This window comes from Hoplias malabaricus, chromosome 5 (assembly GCF_029633855.1).
Source record: "Hoplias malabaricus isolate fHopMal1 chromosome 5, fHopMal1.hap1, whole genome shotgun sequence".
In the NCBI taxonomy this organism is placed as follows: domain Eukaryota; kingdom Metazoa; phylum Chordata; class Actinopteri; order Characiformes; family Erythrinidae; genus Hoplias; species Hoplias malabaricus.
In genome coordinates this window covers 27,146,338-27,163,021 of record NC_089804.1, presented here as the reverse complement: position 1 = coordinate 27,163,021, position 16,684 = coordinate 27,146,338, and the positions used below count along the sequence as shown (strand labels likewise).

The window sequence follows — 16,684 nt, the reverse complement described above, 5'->3', positions numbered from 1 at the left end:
TGATTTGAAGGAGAGATGCTGGTTTTCTGTGACAGACCTCAGAAATATTAACTAAGCGTTTTAAAATAAAGGGTATTTTCATTATTGATTATTTCTGTTCATTTCTTTCTGTGGCGTTGATGCACATGTTTTTAGTCTCTCTCCAGTCATCAATTAAACCCCTTAAATTAAACCAATCATGTCTGTTCATCTGAAATACAGACTTAGACGTTATTTTTCAAACAAAAGGTTTCCTTAATTCCTTAATGATGGCTTAGATTTAATTGTACACCTTCACCTTCAATTAGCACACACCGATCTGAAAATCCTGCCTCTATCTCCATTGTGTCGGCATTGTGTGTTCGCCCCATTGTCATTTTTAATATACAATAAATAAATGTAAACTTGGACATAACTAAACCACTCAGCAGAAGAATAGTTATGATTTGCAGCTCTAATGTACTCAGGTATAAGGCACATGTCAATGTATGAATCACATATGACAGACCAGTTCAGAAATATGAATGTATATTAGTATGTTATCAGAAACACTAGACAATATTAGGAATTTATAGGGTGCTGTATATCGCTGGATCATACTGTATCTATGTACAAAGAAAAAAAAAACTGTGTGTGGATGATGCTGGAATCCTATGCCCTGATTAAACACCAATGTCCATCAGGTCTGTACTCCACCGTGAACTGACTTTGTCTGGGGCAACAGGGGAAGTCCCCGTTACTGATTGACACAATTTAATTAAATACATAGTTAATGATTTTACGGAAATGTTTATAAATGTTTGTAATAAAGTATTATTGTAGTAAAGTATATATATATATATATATATATATATATATATATACACTGAAGTTGGACAATGAAAATCAAACACCTGGTTTTAGACCACAATAATTTATTAGTATGGTGTAGGGCCTCCTTTTGCGGCCAATACAGCATCAATTCGTCTTGGGAATGACATATACAAGTCCTGCACAGTGGTCAGAGGGATTTTAAGCCATTCTTCTTGCAGGATAGTGACCAGGTCACTACGTGATGCTGGTGGAGGAGAACGTTTCCTGACTCGCTCCTCCAAAACACCCCAAAGTGGCTCAATAATATTTAGATCTGGTGACTGTGCAGGCCATGGGAGATGTTCAACTTCACTTTCATGTTCATCAAACCAATCTTTCACCAGTCTTGCTGCGTGTATTGGTGCATTGTCGTCCTGATACACGGCACTGCCTTCAGGACACAATGTTTGAACCATTGGATGCACATGGTCTTACTGGTGCAATGTGCAATTAATGAAGATTGGCCACCAGTCTGCTCCAATTTAGCCATGAAACCCCCCACACTAAAATGACAGGTGTTTCAGTTTCATTGTCTAACCCCTGTATATATATATATATATTTCCACTAAGGAGGACAACACTCTAGCGCCTACTATTGACCGGCTGCCCTGGCCACTCACCTCTTCGTTTCCTACCTGACAGGATTTTTTCCTTTGGTTTATAATTAAGAAACCCTGGGTGTCTACATTCACCTATTTAAGAGTGGAAATGCTCAGCCATGGTGTTGACTGCTCATTTTGAGCGTGATGTGTCTTCTAGCATATAATTAACACTACACGGACATGCTAAGGAGGTTAATTTGCCCTTGAGGGAATCTTTAAACTATTCATCAGTAATAACACCATCACTGACTGCTATCTATATCTGTCTAAAGTCCATCAGGAACTCTTTGTGCCACAACAGATGATCCCAGATGTTTTTTAAAATGAGTTTAGTTTGTGGAGCAGTGGAACTGAAAGTATGGAGTTCCATCTAAAATCTATTCTGGCGGAATGCTATCAAATCCTCACTGAAATAGTCCATCTTTTAGCCTAAAGCCTTCCCAGTAGTTGAAGCATGTTTTGTTGTTTGTCTTTCACTGAACTACAGTGGCATGGATTAAGTCAAAACCATAGACCTGGCAACCCAAGACACCCCATACCTGCCATTGTCCAGCCCCACACAGACAGTGCTGCCAGCTACAGCAGAGGTGTGGACAGTGGGGTGGTCATCCTCGGGTGGACTCTGCTCTCGGACGAACTCCAGGCAGCGAACCTGAGCTCCAACTGGAAAACTCTTCACCCAGCGTGGAGTGGGCCGGTTCAGAGAGAAAATCTCCACCTGGGACTGGCCGCTGTTGTCCGTACTGGCAACCTGCAAGACAAAGGGCATGTTACTAGACGTGACACTAACGTGGTGGTGGTGTGTATATGTGGGGTGTATGTTGTGCTAGTGAGAGTGGATCAGACACGGCAGTGCCGCTCGAGTTTTAAATGGTGTCGACTCACTGCCCGCTCTAGGTACATCTACCTCGTTTGTGTCGGTCGGTGGTTAGAGGACGCCACCCACAGGACACTGTTGGCTGGATATTTTTGGTTGGTGGATGATTCTCAGCTGTGTCTGATCAATTCATACCAGCACAACACAAACTAATACACCACCATCACCACATCCAGTCACCAACCAGATAATCCCTACTATCTGGTGGTCCAGTGTGGGTCTGGACCACTGCAGAACTGGGTAAAAATGGGCTACTGTTTATTATGTACAACTGTATATTAGAAAAAAACTGTATGATTTATTAGAGCTTAAGTATATATACAGTGATTTGATTTCTGCTGCTTTTCCGCAGTTTTCCTCCTCTCCGTGCTCATTCTTCCGAAGCGGGAATGCACCTTGATCAAATTTCAGATGGCAGAGAACACTTCCCCCTCTGTTATTCCTCTTAGCCGTGATATTTCTACCTGTCAGCAATTTCAATTTCAAGGAGGGGAGAGTAAAGTCAGAAAATCAAATATGCTTTCAAAGCCCAGTCCGTCCGCTCTCGGATATCTCTGGAAACTCGGCTCCGATTGGCCCTAATGGATTCCCCGTGTCAGCTCAATGGCTTCAAAACATCCTTCCTCAAAACTCCCATCTTTTCATCACAACAGCAAAGGGGGGATGGGGCTTCCTGGAAATGTTGCTTGCACGTCCTCCTTGTCTACCGTGCTGGAGTTCTGAGCGATTGACTGTTTAAGCCACAGTCTGAAGTGACAAATGCAATCCGGGGAGTTGACAGATTAAGAATTTTTTTTTTTTCGTTAAGACTTTTTCCCCCTGTTCATCTCCATTCGCCGGCTCCGGGGTCTGGCTGCTGGAGTGTTTGGCGGGGGTTGCGTCATAAATTAATAAGCCTCTGCACGTTTGAAATAAATAAAGAACGAGAGAAAGGCTTTTATCATGCTTCCGAAGAAACTCCCGTGGCTCTGCTGCCTTCATTTGGGATGCGGTGGAGGAAACCTGCGCACAATTAGAAAGTAAATGAACTGATCAGCATCCCGTCGCTGTCTCTCTCTCTCTCTCACACTCACACACACACACACACACACACAGGATCAGCCCTCTCCACAGAGTTCTCCAAATATTCTCCAACTACAGTTTACTACAAATATACAGAGAGAGAGAGAGAGACATACACAGAGAGATATAGAGTTCGAAATTGAGGGAGACAGAGGGAGATTTAAAGACACAGAGATAAAGAGTGAGAGAGGTACGAGTTACAAAGAGTTAGAGGGAGAGAAATATGAAGACAGAGATGAATAGTGCGAATGAAAGAGAGATATAAAGATAGACCTCAGAAGTTACAAACAGAACGAGAGAGAAAATAACAGACGGAGAGAACGAAAGACAGATTGAAAGATAGAGAGAGCAAGAGAGCGAGACAGATTGAGAGAAACTGATAGAGAGAAATATAAAGATGCAGAGATAAAGAGAGTGAGGTATAGATGGGAGAGGGAGAGAGAGAGAGAGAGGTAAACACACTGAGCTGGCTGTGTTCATTTCCCCACCTCATTAGAAGCGTTTCTGTCTGTGGGGGGATTGTGCTATAATTTATTATCACCTGAGGGGCTTTATCCTGAAGTGCTGTGGGGGCGAGTGGACGGACGTGGAGTTTAACATCCGCAGGAGGACAGCGCGGCGGTTGGAGGAGGAGATGTTTCTGGACAGCGGAGATCCGTGTGCTCTCTGAGTCACACTCGACTCCAGCCTAAATTTAGTGTTTAGCCTCTAAACTCCGCACCTCATTTGCATGCAATCATTTGTTTGATTTGTATCAGCACGCGGGACATGGACGGCCGGGGGATGGGCGAGAGAGGGAGAGGGAGAGAGAGAGAGAGAGAGTTCAAGGAAGAGAAAGAGTAGGAAAACAAATAAGGGCCTGTTGTTCAGCTGGGGTTAGACAGGGCACAGTTATCTCAACTCAAACCACTAAAAATAACCCCACACTCCACATTTCCTCGGCTCTGCCGCAACCTCAAGCGCCCCTCTGCACACTTTCTCTCTCTCTTTCTCTCTCTCTCTCTCTCTCTCTCTGAGCCTCGCACACACACACACATGCTTGTTTTTATACCTTACAGATTCCTACATATCATTGTTATTCAAAGAAAACCCTGTATCTCCAGTTTTACACACGTTTCCTAAATCATTTAGAAACCTCAGTGTGAACATTACACAGTAGACGGGCTAAAAGAATACCTCCACACTGTCCATTAACTGCGTTACCATAAATACACAAGGCAGTGTCATTTTTGACTGATCCTTGCTGAGATTAAACCAGAATAAAATGAGGTGGTGTTAGATGAGGAACAGTAGTGAGGACTTTTATCTTTTTTGAATGATTAAAATATTTTCTATATATATATATATATATATATATATATACAGTGCTTTCTGTAGAAAGTAACAGAGGCAGTAACTCAGTGTGTGTGAATGTTTTTTTCTAGTGTAACTGTACGTAGGAGTAAATGGCTATAGCTCGTGTCCATCAGTATTTCAGTGGGTTATAAGCTCTGAAATCCATTCTGACAGAGATCATTTTCTCCACACTTAATTTGATAAATAAAGGCAATTATTGTAAACACCAAAAAAAAATCTATGTGCAGATAAACAGTTAAAGTCAAATTATTAAAAACACAGACTGATGTGATAAATTGCAATTCATTTTTAAAATGTCTGACACCCTAAACCTGTCCTGAACCTAGCCCTATATTAGACCCCGATATTAACCTCAGTCGACATAGACAAGTGCTTTTGGTAATTCAGTTTTTAAAAAGATGCTATTGATTATATATATATATATATATACACACACACAGGGGTTGGACAATGAAACTGAAACACCTGTCATTTTAGTGTGGGAAGTTTCATGGCTAAATTGGAGCAGCCTGGTGGCCAATCTTCATTGATTGCACATTGCACCAGTAAGAGCAGACTGTGAAGGTCTAATTAGCAGAGGGTAAGAGCACAGTTTTGCTCAAAATATTGCAATGCACACAACATTATGGGTGACATACCAGAGTTCAAAAGAGGACAAATTGTTGGTGCACGTCTTGCTGGCGCATCTGTGACCAAGACAGCAAGTCTTTGTGATGTATCAAGAGCCACGGTATCCAGGGTAATGTCAGTATACCACCAAGAAGGACGAAACACATCCAACAGGATTAACTGTGGACGCAAGAGGAAGCTGTCTGAAAGGGACGTTCGGATGCTAACCCGGATTGTTTCCAAAAAACATAAAACCACGGCTGCCCAAATCACGGCAGAATTAAATGTGCACCTCAGCTCTCCTGTTTCCACGAGAACTGTCCATCGGGAGCTCCAATCAATATACATGGCCGGGCTGCTATAGCCAAACCTTTGGTCACTCATGCCAATGCCAAACGTCAGTTTCAATGGTGCGAGGAGCACAAATCTTGGGCTGTGGACAATGTGAAACATGTATTGTTCTCTGATGAGTCCACCTTTACTGTTTCCCCCACATCCGGGAGAGTTACGGTGTGGAGAATCCGCAAAGAAGCCAAAGAAGCATACCACTCAGACTGTCGCATGCCCAGAGTGAAGCATGGGGGTGGATCAGTGATGTTTGGGCTGCCATATCATGGCATTCCCTTGGCCCAATACTTGTGCTAGATGGGTGCGTCACTGCCAAGGACTACCGAACCATTCTGGAGGACCATGTGCATTCAATGGTTCAAACATTGGATCCTGAAGGCGGTGCTGTGTATCAGGACGACAATGCACCAATTGAACCACTTTGGGGTGTTTTGGAGGAGCGAGTCAGGAAACGTTTTCCTCCACCAGCATCACGTAGAGACCTGGCCACTATCCTGCAAGAAGAATGGCTTAAAATCCCTCTGACCACTGTGCAGGACTTGTATATGTCATTCCCAAGACGAATTGATGCTGTATTGGCCGCAAAAGGAGGCCCTACACCATACTAATAAATTATTGTGGTCTAAAACCAGGTGTTTGATTTTCATTGTTTTTTTTTTTTAGTAGGTTAGTTACTGTCAAAGTCAGAACACTAGTGTCCTGCAGATGTTAAAAAAACAAACAAACACAGATTTCTCTCTCTCACACACACACGCACATAAACACACATGCACACACACACACACACACACACACACACTCCCCACACTTCGATTCAATCCAATTCCTCTCCAAACTCAGTTGGATTGCAGTCCCTTGACAAACTCATCAGTACTTGTTTAGAGGAATAGATCTCTGGACCCATGCCCTGGACCCAGCTCTGTTTTTGGGCCAGAAAACTGCAGAGGCTTCCCCTTAAGCTAATTCTCTGCCAGCATTAATAAGAACAGATTTGATTAAGAGAGCAAAGGCGGGGGCAGGAGCGCATGAACATACTCTGCTTCTGTGTATAACAAGCAAAAGCAAACGTACTGCTCCATTCAGTGTCTGTTTTTCAGTGGAGCCTAGGTCTACTCTTAATGTGTCGACTACTAAAGAGGCCAAGACTCAAACTAACACACAAAGGCCAAGGGAACCTCCAAACTCCTGAATGGTTTCGGTTCAACACCACATTATACATTATTTCTCTCTCATGTTTACAGTACATCTGTGCTATGACTATAGAATGCATTACATGGGTCTTAGAGAAGTGTACTTCTGCAGGTCAAGGCTGCTAACAATACTCAACACGCTTGCTCTAACTGTTAAGCCCTGCAATGCCCTTCATGAGCCTGGTTACATGCCTATTATGATGTCTACCTACTATCATAAATGTGGAAGCATGCTCTTGCTATCACTCTCCCAAGTTGCTGGCACTAAGTGTGACTGGGGGAGTCCTAGCTAATGACTGAGATTAGTGAGAACTAATGTTACTAACATCTTAATGAAATGTTCATTAAATATTATTTAGTAATTCATGCATTATTAATATGACATTATTTAAAAATATTTATATATATAATATTCATTCATTCATTCATTCATTATCTATAAGCGGTTATCCAATTCAGGGTCGCGGTGTGTCCAGAGCCTACCTGGAATCATTGGGCGCAAGACGGGAATACACCCTGGAGGGGGCGCCAGTCCTTCACAGGGCAAGACAGACACACACACACATTCACTCACACACTCACACCTACGGACACTTTGGAGTCACCAATCCACCTACCAATGTGTGTTTTTGGACCGTGGGAGGAAACCGGAGCACCCGGAGGAAACCCACGCAGACACGGGAAGAACACACAACACTCCTCACAGACAGTCACCCGGAGGAAACCCACGCAGACACAGGAAGAATACACCACACTCCTCACAGACAGTCGCCCGGAGGAAACCCACGCGGACACGGGGAGAACACACCAACTCCTCACAGACAGTCACCCAGAGGAAACCCACGCAGACACGGGGAGAACACACCACACTCCTCACAGACAGTCACCCAGAGGAAACCCACGCAGACACGGGGAGAACACACCACACTCCTCACAGACAGTCACCCGGAGGAAACCCACACAGACACAGGGAGAACACACCACACTCCTCACAGACAGTCACCCGGAGCAGGAATCGAACCCACAACCTCCAGGTCCCTGGAGCTGTGTGACTGAGACAACTACCTGCTGCATCACCCTGCTGCCTCTATATAATATTTATAACACTATTCTAATACTAAGAATAAGCTGTCATTACTATCTCTATTTCTTAATTGTTTGAGGCACTCCTTAAGCATTTAGTGCTAATTAAAGGTGCAGTGTGTAAGATTCCAAACGATTTGAGCAGAAATATAAGAGTAAACATAACCATGTTTGCATTAGTATGGAATCACAGAGCTACACTGTGTTCTCATTAGATTACAACGAGCTCTTGATCCCTATAGTCGATGTCATGTTGCATTTCCATATTTCTACATTAGCTCAGAACGGAAAAACAAAACACTGACTTTACACAGGGCCTTCCACATTTCACAGAGAAGCAGCCGTTCGGAAAAGGGTTGGGGGAGGTGGTATTTACTTGGTAGCGATCTGCATCCTCACCCCTAGATACCACTAACACACTGCGCCTTTAATCGCAATGCTATCATTAATTAGCGTAGCCTTATTGTGGAGTATATTTAATTAGCATAACAAAAACAACAACATCTCAGGAGATCTAAGAGTGAAAAAGAACTACAGTCAAACAAATGAGTGCTCCGGTAAACACCCAGCTACTTCACTGTCAACTGATCAATGAACAAAGCTGTGTGTTTGGGGGGGATTGGAGGTTTTGCGGGTGGGAGGGGTGGGGGTGCAGGGGGGTGGTTGTTGAGATACAAACCACTTATCTCACCAGAGGCAAGGTGTTGTACGCTAGTAAAATCAATATTATAATTAGTATCTGCGCTAGAGAGAGAGAGAGAGAGAGAGAGGGGGGGGGGGGGCAGGAGAGAGAGTGTAAACAGATAAGGAAATAAAACAAAAGTCAGGTGGACAGCAGGAGATGAATGGAGAGGAGTAAAGAGGAAGGAGAGAGAGGAATATGAAAATGGAAGGGAAGGAGAGAGACAGATAAAAAGAGATGTGTTAAAAGAGAAATATAGTGAGAGAAAAAGAAAAAAGAGGTAGAGATAGATGGAGGATATATATATATATATATATATATAAATAAAGAGAGAGAGAGGCAAAAAGAACATAAGCAGAGAGAGAGAGGCAAAAGGAGCATAAGCAGTGAGAGAGAGAGAGAGAGAGAGAGAGAGAGAGAGAGAACAGAGCCTGCCTCACTGGCTTAGACTGATAATAAACAATGTCATTAATGTGATCAAAGCCAGGAGAGAAAATCCCAGGAGCTCATCTTGTGTGTTGTGATTAGCGTCATCCCTCAATGTTGTGGTGAAAGCCTCGGCCTAACGTCGGAGTGGAGACCAGTGCATTTGTCTATCGGTGAATAACAGAGTTCAGAGGTGGCAAATGACTGTCATCCACTCTGTACTTCCACAGTTTATCTGACAGGTCTGAAAATGGTGGAAAATGACACCTACCGCCACCTAAGGGGCTTGGATGGGCTCAGAAGATGAACTGCAGTTACAGAGAAGTAAACTCTAAAATACTTATAGTGCTTTATATTGGTCTTATAACAGTCTATAATCATTTTTCCGCCATCCAGTATGTTTGGAACGTGATGAAATGGTATTTGGGATCCAGAACTAATCTTCCAGCATCAGTATCTGAGCTCCCTGATGTTCGGAATGCAACCATATCCACACAGCAATGTTCCAACGGTACTCCCAGAAGATTAGATTAGGCTGTCCATGGGAACAGATTGGTGAATCCTTCTAAAAGTGGTTCCATTGTAGTACAGATATATAATAACACATGTGTATTACATATGTAATAAACTGGTAATTGTCCAACCTTATATAAATTCATATCACTTTATTATATTTCATGTTATTAAATGATTATCTGGCAACAGTCAGCATGTGTAGTCTGTGCCAGGGAATCTGTAATGGAGCCAGCATTCAATATATGGGACAAAAGTATATGGGAAATATACATACCATTCCTCCGCCATTAAATATGCATTGAAACAGCAGTAAAGTGAAGCGCACGGCTATAAAGCACAGTATTACTCATTCTAAATGGCTTGCACTGGGCCTTGAGCAGATATCCCTGTAAGCTTCAGCAAGTCCATCGAAATCGTTCGAACAGATTTTGACCCGGAGGCTCGTATTTAGCGGCGCAATATTCAAGCTGGATATGAATGCGAAAGAGAAAGAGGAAGCAGAACACCAGTTTAATCCCTCCTTATATCATTTCCCTCCAAATCCCCCGCCATATCTCACAGATCCAGTCCAGAGTCTACCCCCGCTGCTCTTTATAATATCCCCAAAAACAATTAACGCAAAGATACAGAGAAGGGCATCCTATTGCGTCTAAGAGGGCTCCAATTGGATTGGTCCACCTGCTTTGGGGAGGATTACACAATCATCTGCTCACTGCGCCAGAAGGAAGGGAAAGAAGAGGGTATGAAAGTTGGAAAAGCGATTTATGTTGCAGCTGGGTTATAAAACACAGAGTCTAATATTTCAGATCCACCTCTATGCGCATCCTTGTCCGAATCGACGGGATTTGAGGCACCGTCATCATGAATAGGCATTCTCGCTGATGGAAACCCTGAGATGAATATAATCGCACAAGTTCTTAATGCTATCAAACCTGTAATAGATTTCCTCGCACTACTTTCATGAACAAATGATGTAAGGGGAATTATTCCTACACTTCACAGCACATTTCTAGACCCCCTTAAGTGCTTTACAATCACTGGCACATTAGGGAGATGCCCCAGTCCCCAACAAAATAACGCAGCATCCATCTGATGATGCCACCGCAGCCAATCAGAGGCAGTAACCTCACCATACATTGGCTATTATGTAGAAAGGAGACGAGAAGCTATGATTAAAACAACTTTATTGGAAGGTGGGATTGACTTGAGGCCAGTAGTGGCCAAAGAGACCTCAAATTAATGCCTCATGTATCATACACTGTACACTGTAATGTGCACGTTTTTCATTGTAAATACCTCGTAAGAACCTGGACTGAACCTTATAACCCAGGCAATGGTTCAGCCATGCCCCAGTTCTATCCTGACTCCGCCTCTTATCAATGTCTCTCTGCTGTGGCTACTAAGAGACTCTTTGCTTCTTGAACCTCTGAATTTGAGAAAGGGTTTGCAAACTCTACTGTGCCAATGATCTGTACCAGTGGCGGATGCTGGTCTTTCAAGGAGGGGAAGCTCAATTTCGGCCTACATCCTAAAATGTGTCGGTTTATTTATACGTAAATTCTACCCTCCGTTCCTTTTTAAGAAAATGATCTGTGACCCTGTCGTACCAACAAGGCGTCTTTTCCAGGGACTTGACTAGTGTCCTCTTAATGGCCAGCAGAGCTAGGCTGTGTAAACGGCCTTGGCCCATGTGAAGTGTGTCCGCCTGTGAGTGCTTTGTGACGGTGGAGGGGCTCAGCAGCACCCGCTGGACAGAAACTGAGAAAGAAGTCAGAAAGAGTGATAGAAGTCAGTCTCCAAACACAAGCAGCTACAAAAAGCCCACCAGAAATAGAAGCTCAATTTGTCGCTAGTCGTTTTTAACAAAGAAAATGCCGTTAAGAGGACTTAGAAAGTCTCCGGTTCAACTCAGAATGAAAATTTAATGCTCCCACGGATCTCTACACCAAAGGGTTGCTGATTCACTCATTTCGCTGTCAATCAAAAAGGGATTCAGCCTCAGACAGATCATCCAATCATCATGCAGAAGCTGAGCGTCCGGGCCAGCCGAGGCCAGCCCACTGCCCCATAGACCCCCAGAGATGCTGAGCGTCCGATGGGCGGGACAAAGCCCAGCATTTATCCAATCACTCGTCTCGTTTCGCTGCACTTCGCTGCTTCGCTATTGAACTCTGTGGACGCTCAGCGTTCTCACTGTTTAAAGCACTGTGAAGGGAATGATTGAGAGGAAAGCCAGGTCTTTACCAGTGATAAGAACCTGATTCTGAACAAAAGTCGAGCATGTTGTACTGCATATTTATTCAATGACATGTACACACAACAGAATATATTTGATCACTTATTTTTTTTACATTTTAGGAGAAGCTGAGCTTCCCTTGCAGTCTTAGAGCAATCGCCTCTGATCTGTACCTTGTAACTGTAGTCTTGTGCAGAAGTAATCAAATATGGACCTTGGATCCAGGGTAGTATAGTGTAATACCGACCGGCAAGTCCTGTCCTGGAACCTACTCTTTTTTAACCTGATGTGGGAATGTAAGCACATGTATCTTGTCTGCTCACCTCCTTTACCTGAACTGTATGGCCACGCATTTTGGGCAGATATGTAGCCCTGTAGCCCTAACCATAACCTTGTCCCTAGCCCTGTAGCCCTAACCATAACCTTAACCCTAGCCCTGTAGCCCTAACCATAACCTTAACCCTAGCCCTGTAGCTCTAACCGTAACCGTAAGTTTAAACCTAATCTAGCCTGAAACTCAGCCTACTGTTAAGATTACAAAATTAGAGGCAACAGAAGCAGCACACATAGTGAACATTAAATAATTAGAAATTGCAAGATCTCATACCATATAAATTCTAAGTGGGCTAAATCTGGGCTGCTAATTCTAGAAGCATAGGTATTATTTTGAAAATCTTTGAACAACTCATCTCTGTCCAATGAAAAACATGTAGTCTACTTCATTTGAAATATGATTTGACCAATTGAAAAGCTCCGCAATGACTTAATTACTTACAATCTTTTTATATTGACTTCAACTGAAAGCCAAGAAAGGTGATTCCTTCTCCTGTAAAGTTGCTATTTAGGAGATGTTTAGCCCACCATTTACTGATGTGTCCACTGTTTGCCTAGATTTGATTATGTTGTTTCAGAGTTTATACTATAGACTTAACAATCATATAGCAATGTACAGTTTGTACACTCGTCAGTCCTTGTAGATAACACTAGGCCACAGATCAGAAACAACACAACCCAAGAAAGTCTGTTTGAGAATTCTTAACAACTTTACATGGTTTTCATGCCCTGAGCATTGTGATGATTTATGCATGCAGTTTTCACATTGCTAAAGGGTGTGGCGTAATTTTCCATGCACACTTCAGCATTGTAATTCCAGTCTAAAATAAACATGTGACCTTCAGACAACAAACGGGCCACGGCTGATCAGCTGCATTCGAGGAAAAGTGGAAAACTACAGTTTTAAGACTCAACTGTGTGTGTCAGTGTGTTTATTGGATATATGGAGTACATCAGGGAAGATGTTTTCTTTTTACTCACCCAGAGGTAGCCTTGGGGGAGGGAAGTACTCGCTGCAGAGAAGCCCAGCAGAGCACACTGGACTGGGTTGTGCAGAGCAGCATCCAGCTAGAAGAAAAAAGAAAAATCTATGTTTAATTATAATCAAAGTAGGTCATACCTTAATCCGTCCAATAATACATTTTCCAAACTCATCGCACAAGTGATTTCATATTGGATTCAGATAAAACCAACATGTCTGAGAGTGTTCTTACACCAGGCACTGCACAATCAAACACATGCCTGCTCAATTGGCCCAGCTGGGAAGAAAACAGTACACTCTGCCCATCAAAAGTCTGGGGATACCTGGATTTCTCTAACTTTTTTTTTTTTATGTTTTTAATTATTTTTTTTACTGGATTAAAAGAAAATGAAAACTCAAACATTATCTCAAAAAGAAAATTCAGTGTTAACCACTGTGAGAGGGTGTGATGCCCTATGATTCCAGGTGGGCTCCAGACCTACCACCATTCTGAGAGGCACGGAACAGCATTGACAGAATATCAATGAATTAATGATTAGTTTTCATTTTTTCTCATAAGCTACGTCAGTAACAATGTTCATAAATGACATACGCCTAGATCCTTTCTACACCAGAGTAATCAAACCATGTCTCCTACAGCACAGGGCTTAGAACAAACTAACTTCTTAGAATCAGGGCAATTCCTGACCAAACCAATGCTCTCAAAACCTCACAGGAATGTTCCAAAATCTAAAAACAAACATATCTTTTAAAAAGTACAGGCACTTCTGCAGTATGGGCAATTCAAACTCAGACATGGCTTAAATAAATAAATACATACATAAATAAATAAATAAATAAACAAATCCAAATTTATTTATTAATCATTTATCTGTTTAGCAAGTGTTATATTTGTATAAATGGCATTTAAATAAAATAGAAAACAACAATAAATAAATAAATAAACAGTGAAATGAAAAAAAAAATCACCCAAATTTAGTAGCTGTGTTGTGAGCGAGTGAAGAACAAATGTGGCTCTAGATATTATCCTTGATCATATGAATTTGGTAAATCAACAACACACTTGATTTAAGATAATAAAGTATTATTAATAGATAAAACTAGGTATTGGATGACAACCTCAAATCATACTAGACTGTCACAAGAAGAGATTTGGAAAGGGTTAAAGCAACACATAGAAAATCACTATTTACTAGGGGTGGGACTTCAACGCGTTAATTTCGATTAATTAATTACGGGGAAAATAACGAAATAAAAAATGTAACGCATTTTAATCGCACTTTGCACCATGGAAAGTTTTTCAGTGCATGAGTTCCAGGCGTACAAATTATAACGATGCACAATGTGATGAACATGATGGAGATGACAGAAGAGACTACGCTGATGGATGGGAAATTTAAATACAACAAAAATGTTGTTATTTGCACTTTATGCAGGAAGGAGTTTGCTTATCACAGGAGCACTTCCACTGTTCGTTACCAGCTCAACGCAAAACATATTGAGGCTAGCGCGCAGATCAGTAATGTTAACAGTAGAGTGATCCCTCGTTTTTCGCGAGGAATGCGTTTCAAGACCACCTGCAAAAAACGAATTTCTGCGAAGTAGAGGGAAGATATTTTTTTATGTATTTAACGAGTATTTGGACTTTTAAAACCCTGCCTGTTACTGTCAACAACCCACCCGAACCCTACCAGTTTCTGTAATAGAGTGATTCCTAAGCTGTGATTTAGCGTAAGTAAATTTGGACATGAACAATACATGTACTGTATAAAAAAGCCCCCTTGAAAAAAACGCGAAGTAGAGAATCCGCGAAAGATGAACCGCGAAAGTAGAGAGGGATTACTTTACTGCAAACAGTGTCGACACTCGACCACATGTCTGGGTTCACATTCAGAAACAAAATGTCAAAGTCCACGTCAGACAAATTGACCAATTCACTGGTAGTAGACCCGTGGGAAAATAAACAAGATTTTAAATTTAAGCTTATGTTCGTTGATCCATTCATCAACCAAACTTAAATCAATATTTCTCGTGCTAAATATTGAAATGTGATTAAAATGTGATTAATTTCCATTAATTAATTACAAAGCTTCTAATTAATTTGATTAATGTTTTTAATCAAGTCCCACCCCTACTATTTACTGTAAATTTTACAAATGTTATTTTATTATTACATTTTATTCTAAATTTAGTGATTTATTTTTACTCCTCAGATAAATAGCTTTTTACATCTGATATCTGCTTTTTTTTCCAGGTGCCCATTGCTACTTAGTCTTAAATATGTGGTGTAATGTAAATGAATGATCCTTAAAGCAGTCCTTGTGACTGCTCTTAACTCAGTTTAATCTGGACCTTCTGGTGTGCCCTGAGGACCCCGCTCCAAATGACTAATACATACAACATGACCATTTACTTTCTAAAGCTAAGTGGCTCTAAATGGCATCCATGCTTGTGCTGGATCTGCGTGGTTTGGCATCATGCTAGCCTATATCGGTCTGCACACAGGGCTAAGAATACCCTCCCATAGGCAAACCCAGTCTTTGTGAGCAAACAGTTCTATTCAGACGAAGCCAAATTTAAAAACGAGCTCCGGTTGCACGTGTTGGGCTCAGTCTAATTTTCGAGCGCAACGAGAGAGCTGTAGAGGAGCCAACACGGCGAAGGCAGTTTGAGTAGGAGGTGGTGATAATGGCGGGCCTGCAAGGCTTTCACAACGGCTGAGTGGAGAGTTTTGGAGAGCAGAGCTCTGAAATGGCTGTCTGCGCTGCCCCCTTTCCCTCCCCTCCCCTCCCTGCTGTGCCACCTACAGAAATATCATGCCCCCTCACCCCATAAGTGCGCCATTCACGGACAAACCCCTGCCGGACGCTGAAAATGCAGCCGCTTGGTTTGTTTGGAGGGAAAATGAGCTGTTGAACTCCGAACGTTGTTTTTGAAGTTTTCTTGCTTGATGTTGTTCTTTTTTTTTTCCCTTTTTTGAAAATGTTGTCCATCCCTCGTTCCAAGACCTGTGATCTCAGTTTTCCGAGTGGGCGTCAGGGCATGGGCACTTTGGCCATGTCCAAGAAGGCATCTGCGTAATCGAAGCCAAAAAAAAATAAAAAAGCACATTCTCACAAATGAATATCTTCTGGATTTGTTTAAAAACACGTGGCACCATCCTCTTTTCTGTGTATTCTTTGATTTTAATGAACTGGTCGTTTTTACATAATGATTCCCAAATGATTCCAAAATGTTACTGACCACGAGTCTGAATCTTCCTCTCGCTCACAAAAGTGAAAGCTCTTATTTATTACACTCTGAAGATAGAACTAGGTCTTAAAAGGCCAGCATATTTGTGAGGAGACCTATACACACAGATCAGCCATAACATTAAAAACACTGTCCAACTCTATAGACCACTACAGAGCAGGTGTGATTTGGGAGGTGGATCATTCTTAGCGCTGCAGCGACAATGACACGGTGGTGGTGTGTTGGTGTCTGTTGCTATGCTACAAGTGGATCAGAGCATTCCACTCGGTTAAAATGCAGATTGTAGAACTAAAAACTGC

At 42.1% G+C, this 16,684-nt stretch overlaps 1 protein-coding gene across 2 annotated transcripts in view; it reads right to left on the bottom strand.

The window, feature by feature from the left end:
* Positions 1-16,684, bottom strand: part of arhgef10la (Rho guanine nucleotide exchange factor (GEF) 10-like a) — a 192,596-nt gene that overhangs the window by 21,511 nt on the left and 154,401 nt on the right. For both annotated transcript variants that reach the window (XM_066670557.1, XM_066670558.1), the window contains 2 exons: positions 13,133-13,219; positions 1,973-2,184 (listed from right to left, as the gene is read on the bottom strand). In XM_066670557.1, the coding sequence (XP_066526654.1) occupies positions 1,973-2,184; positions 13,133-13,219 (299 nt within the window). The remainder of the gene's footprint in view (positions 1-1,972; positions 2,185-13,132; positions 13,220-16,684) is intronic.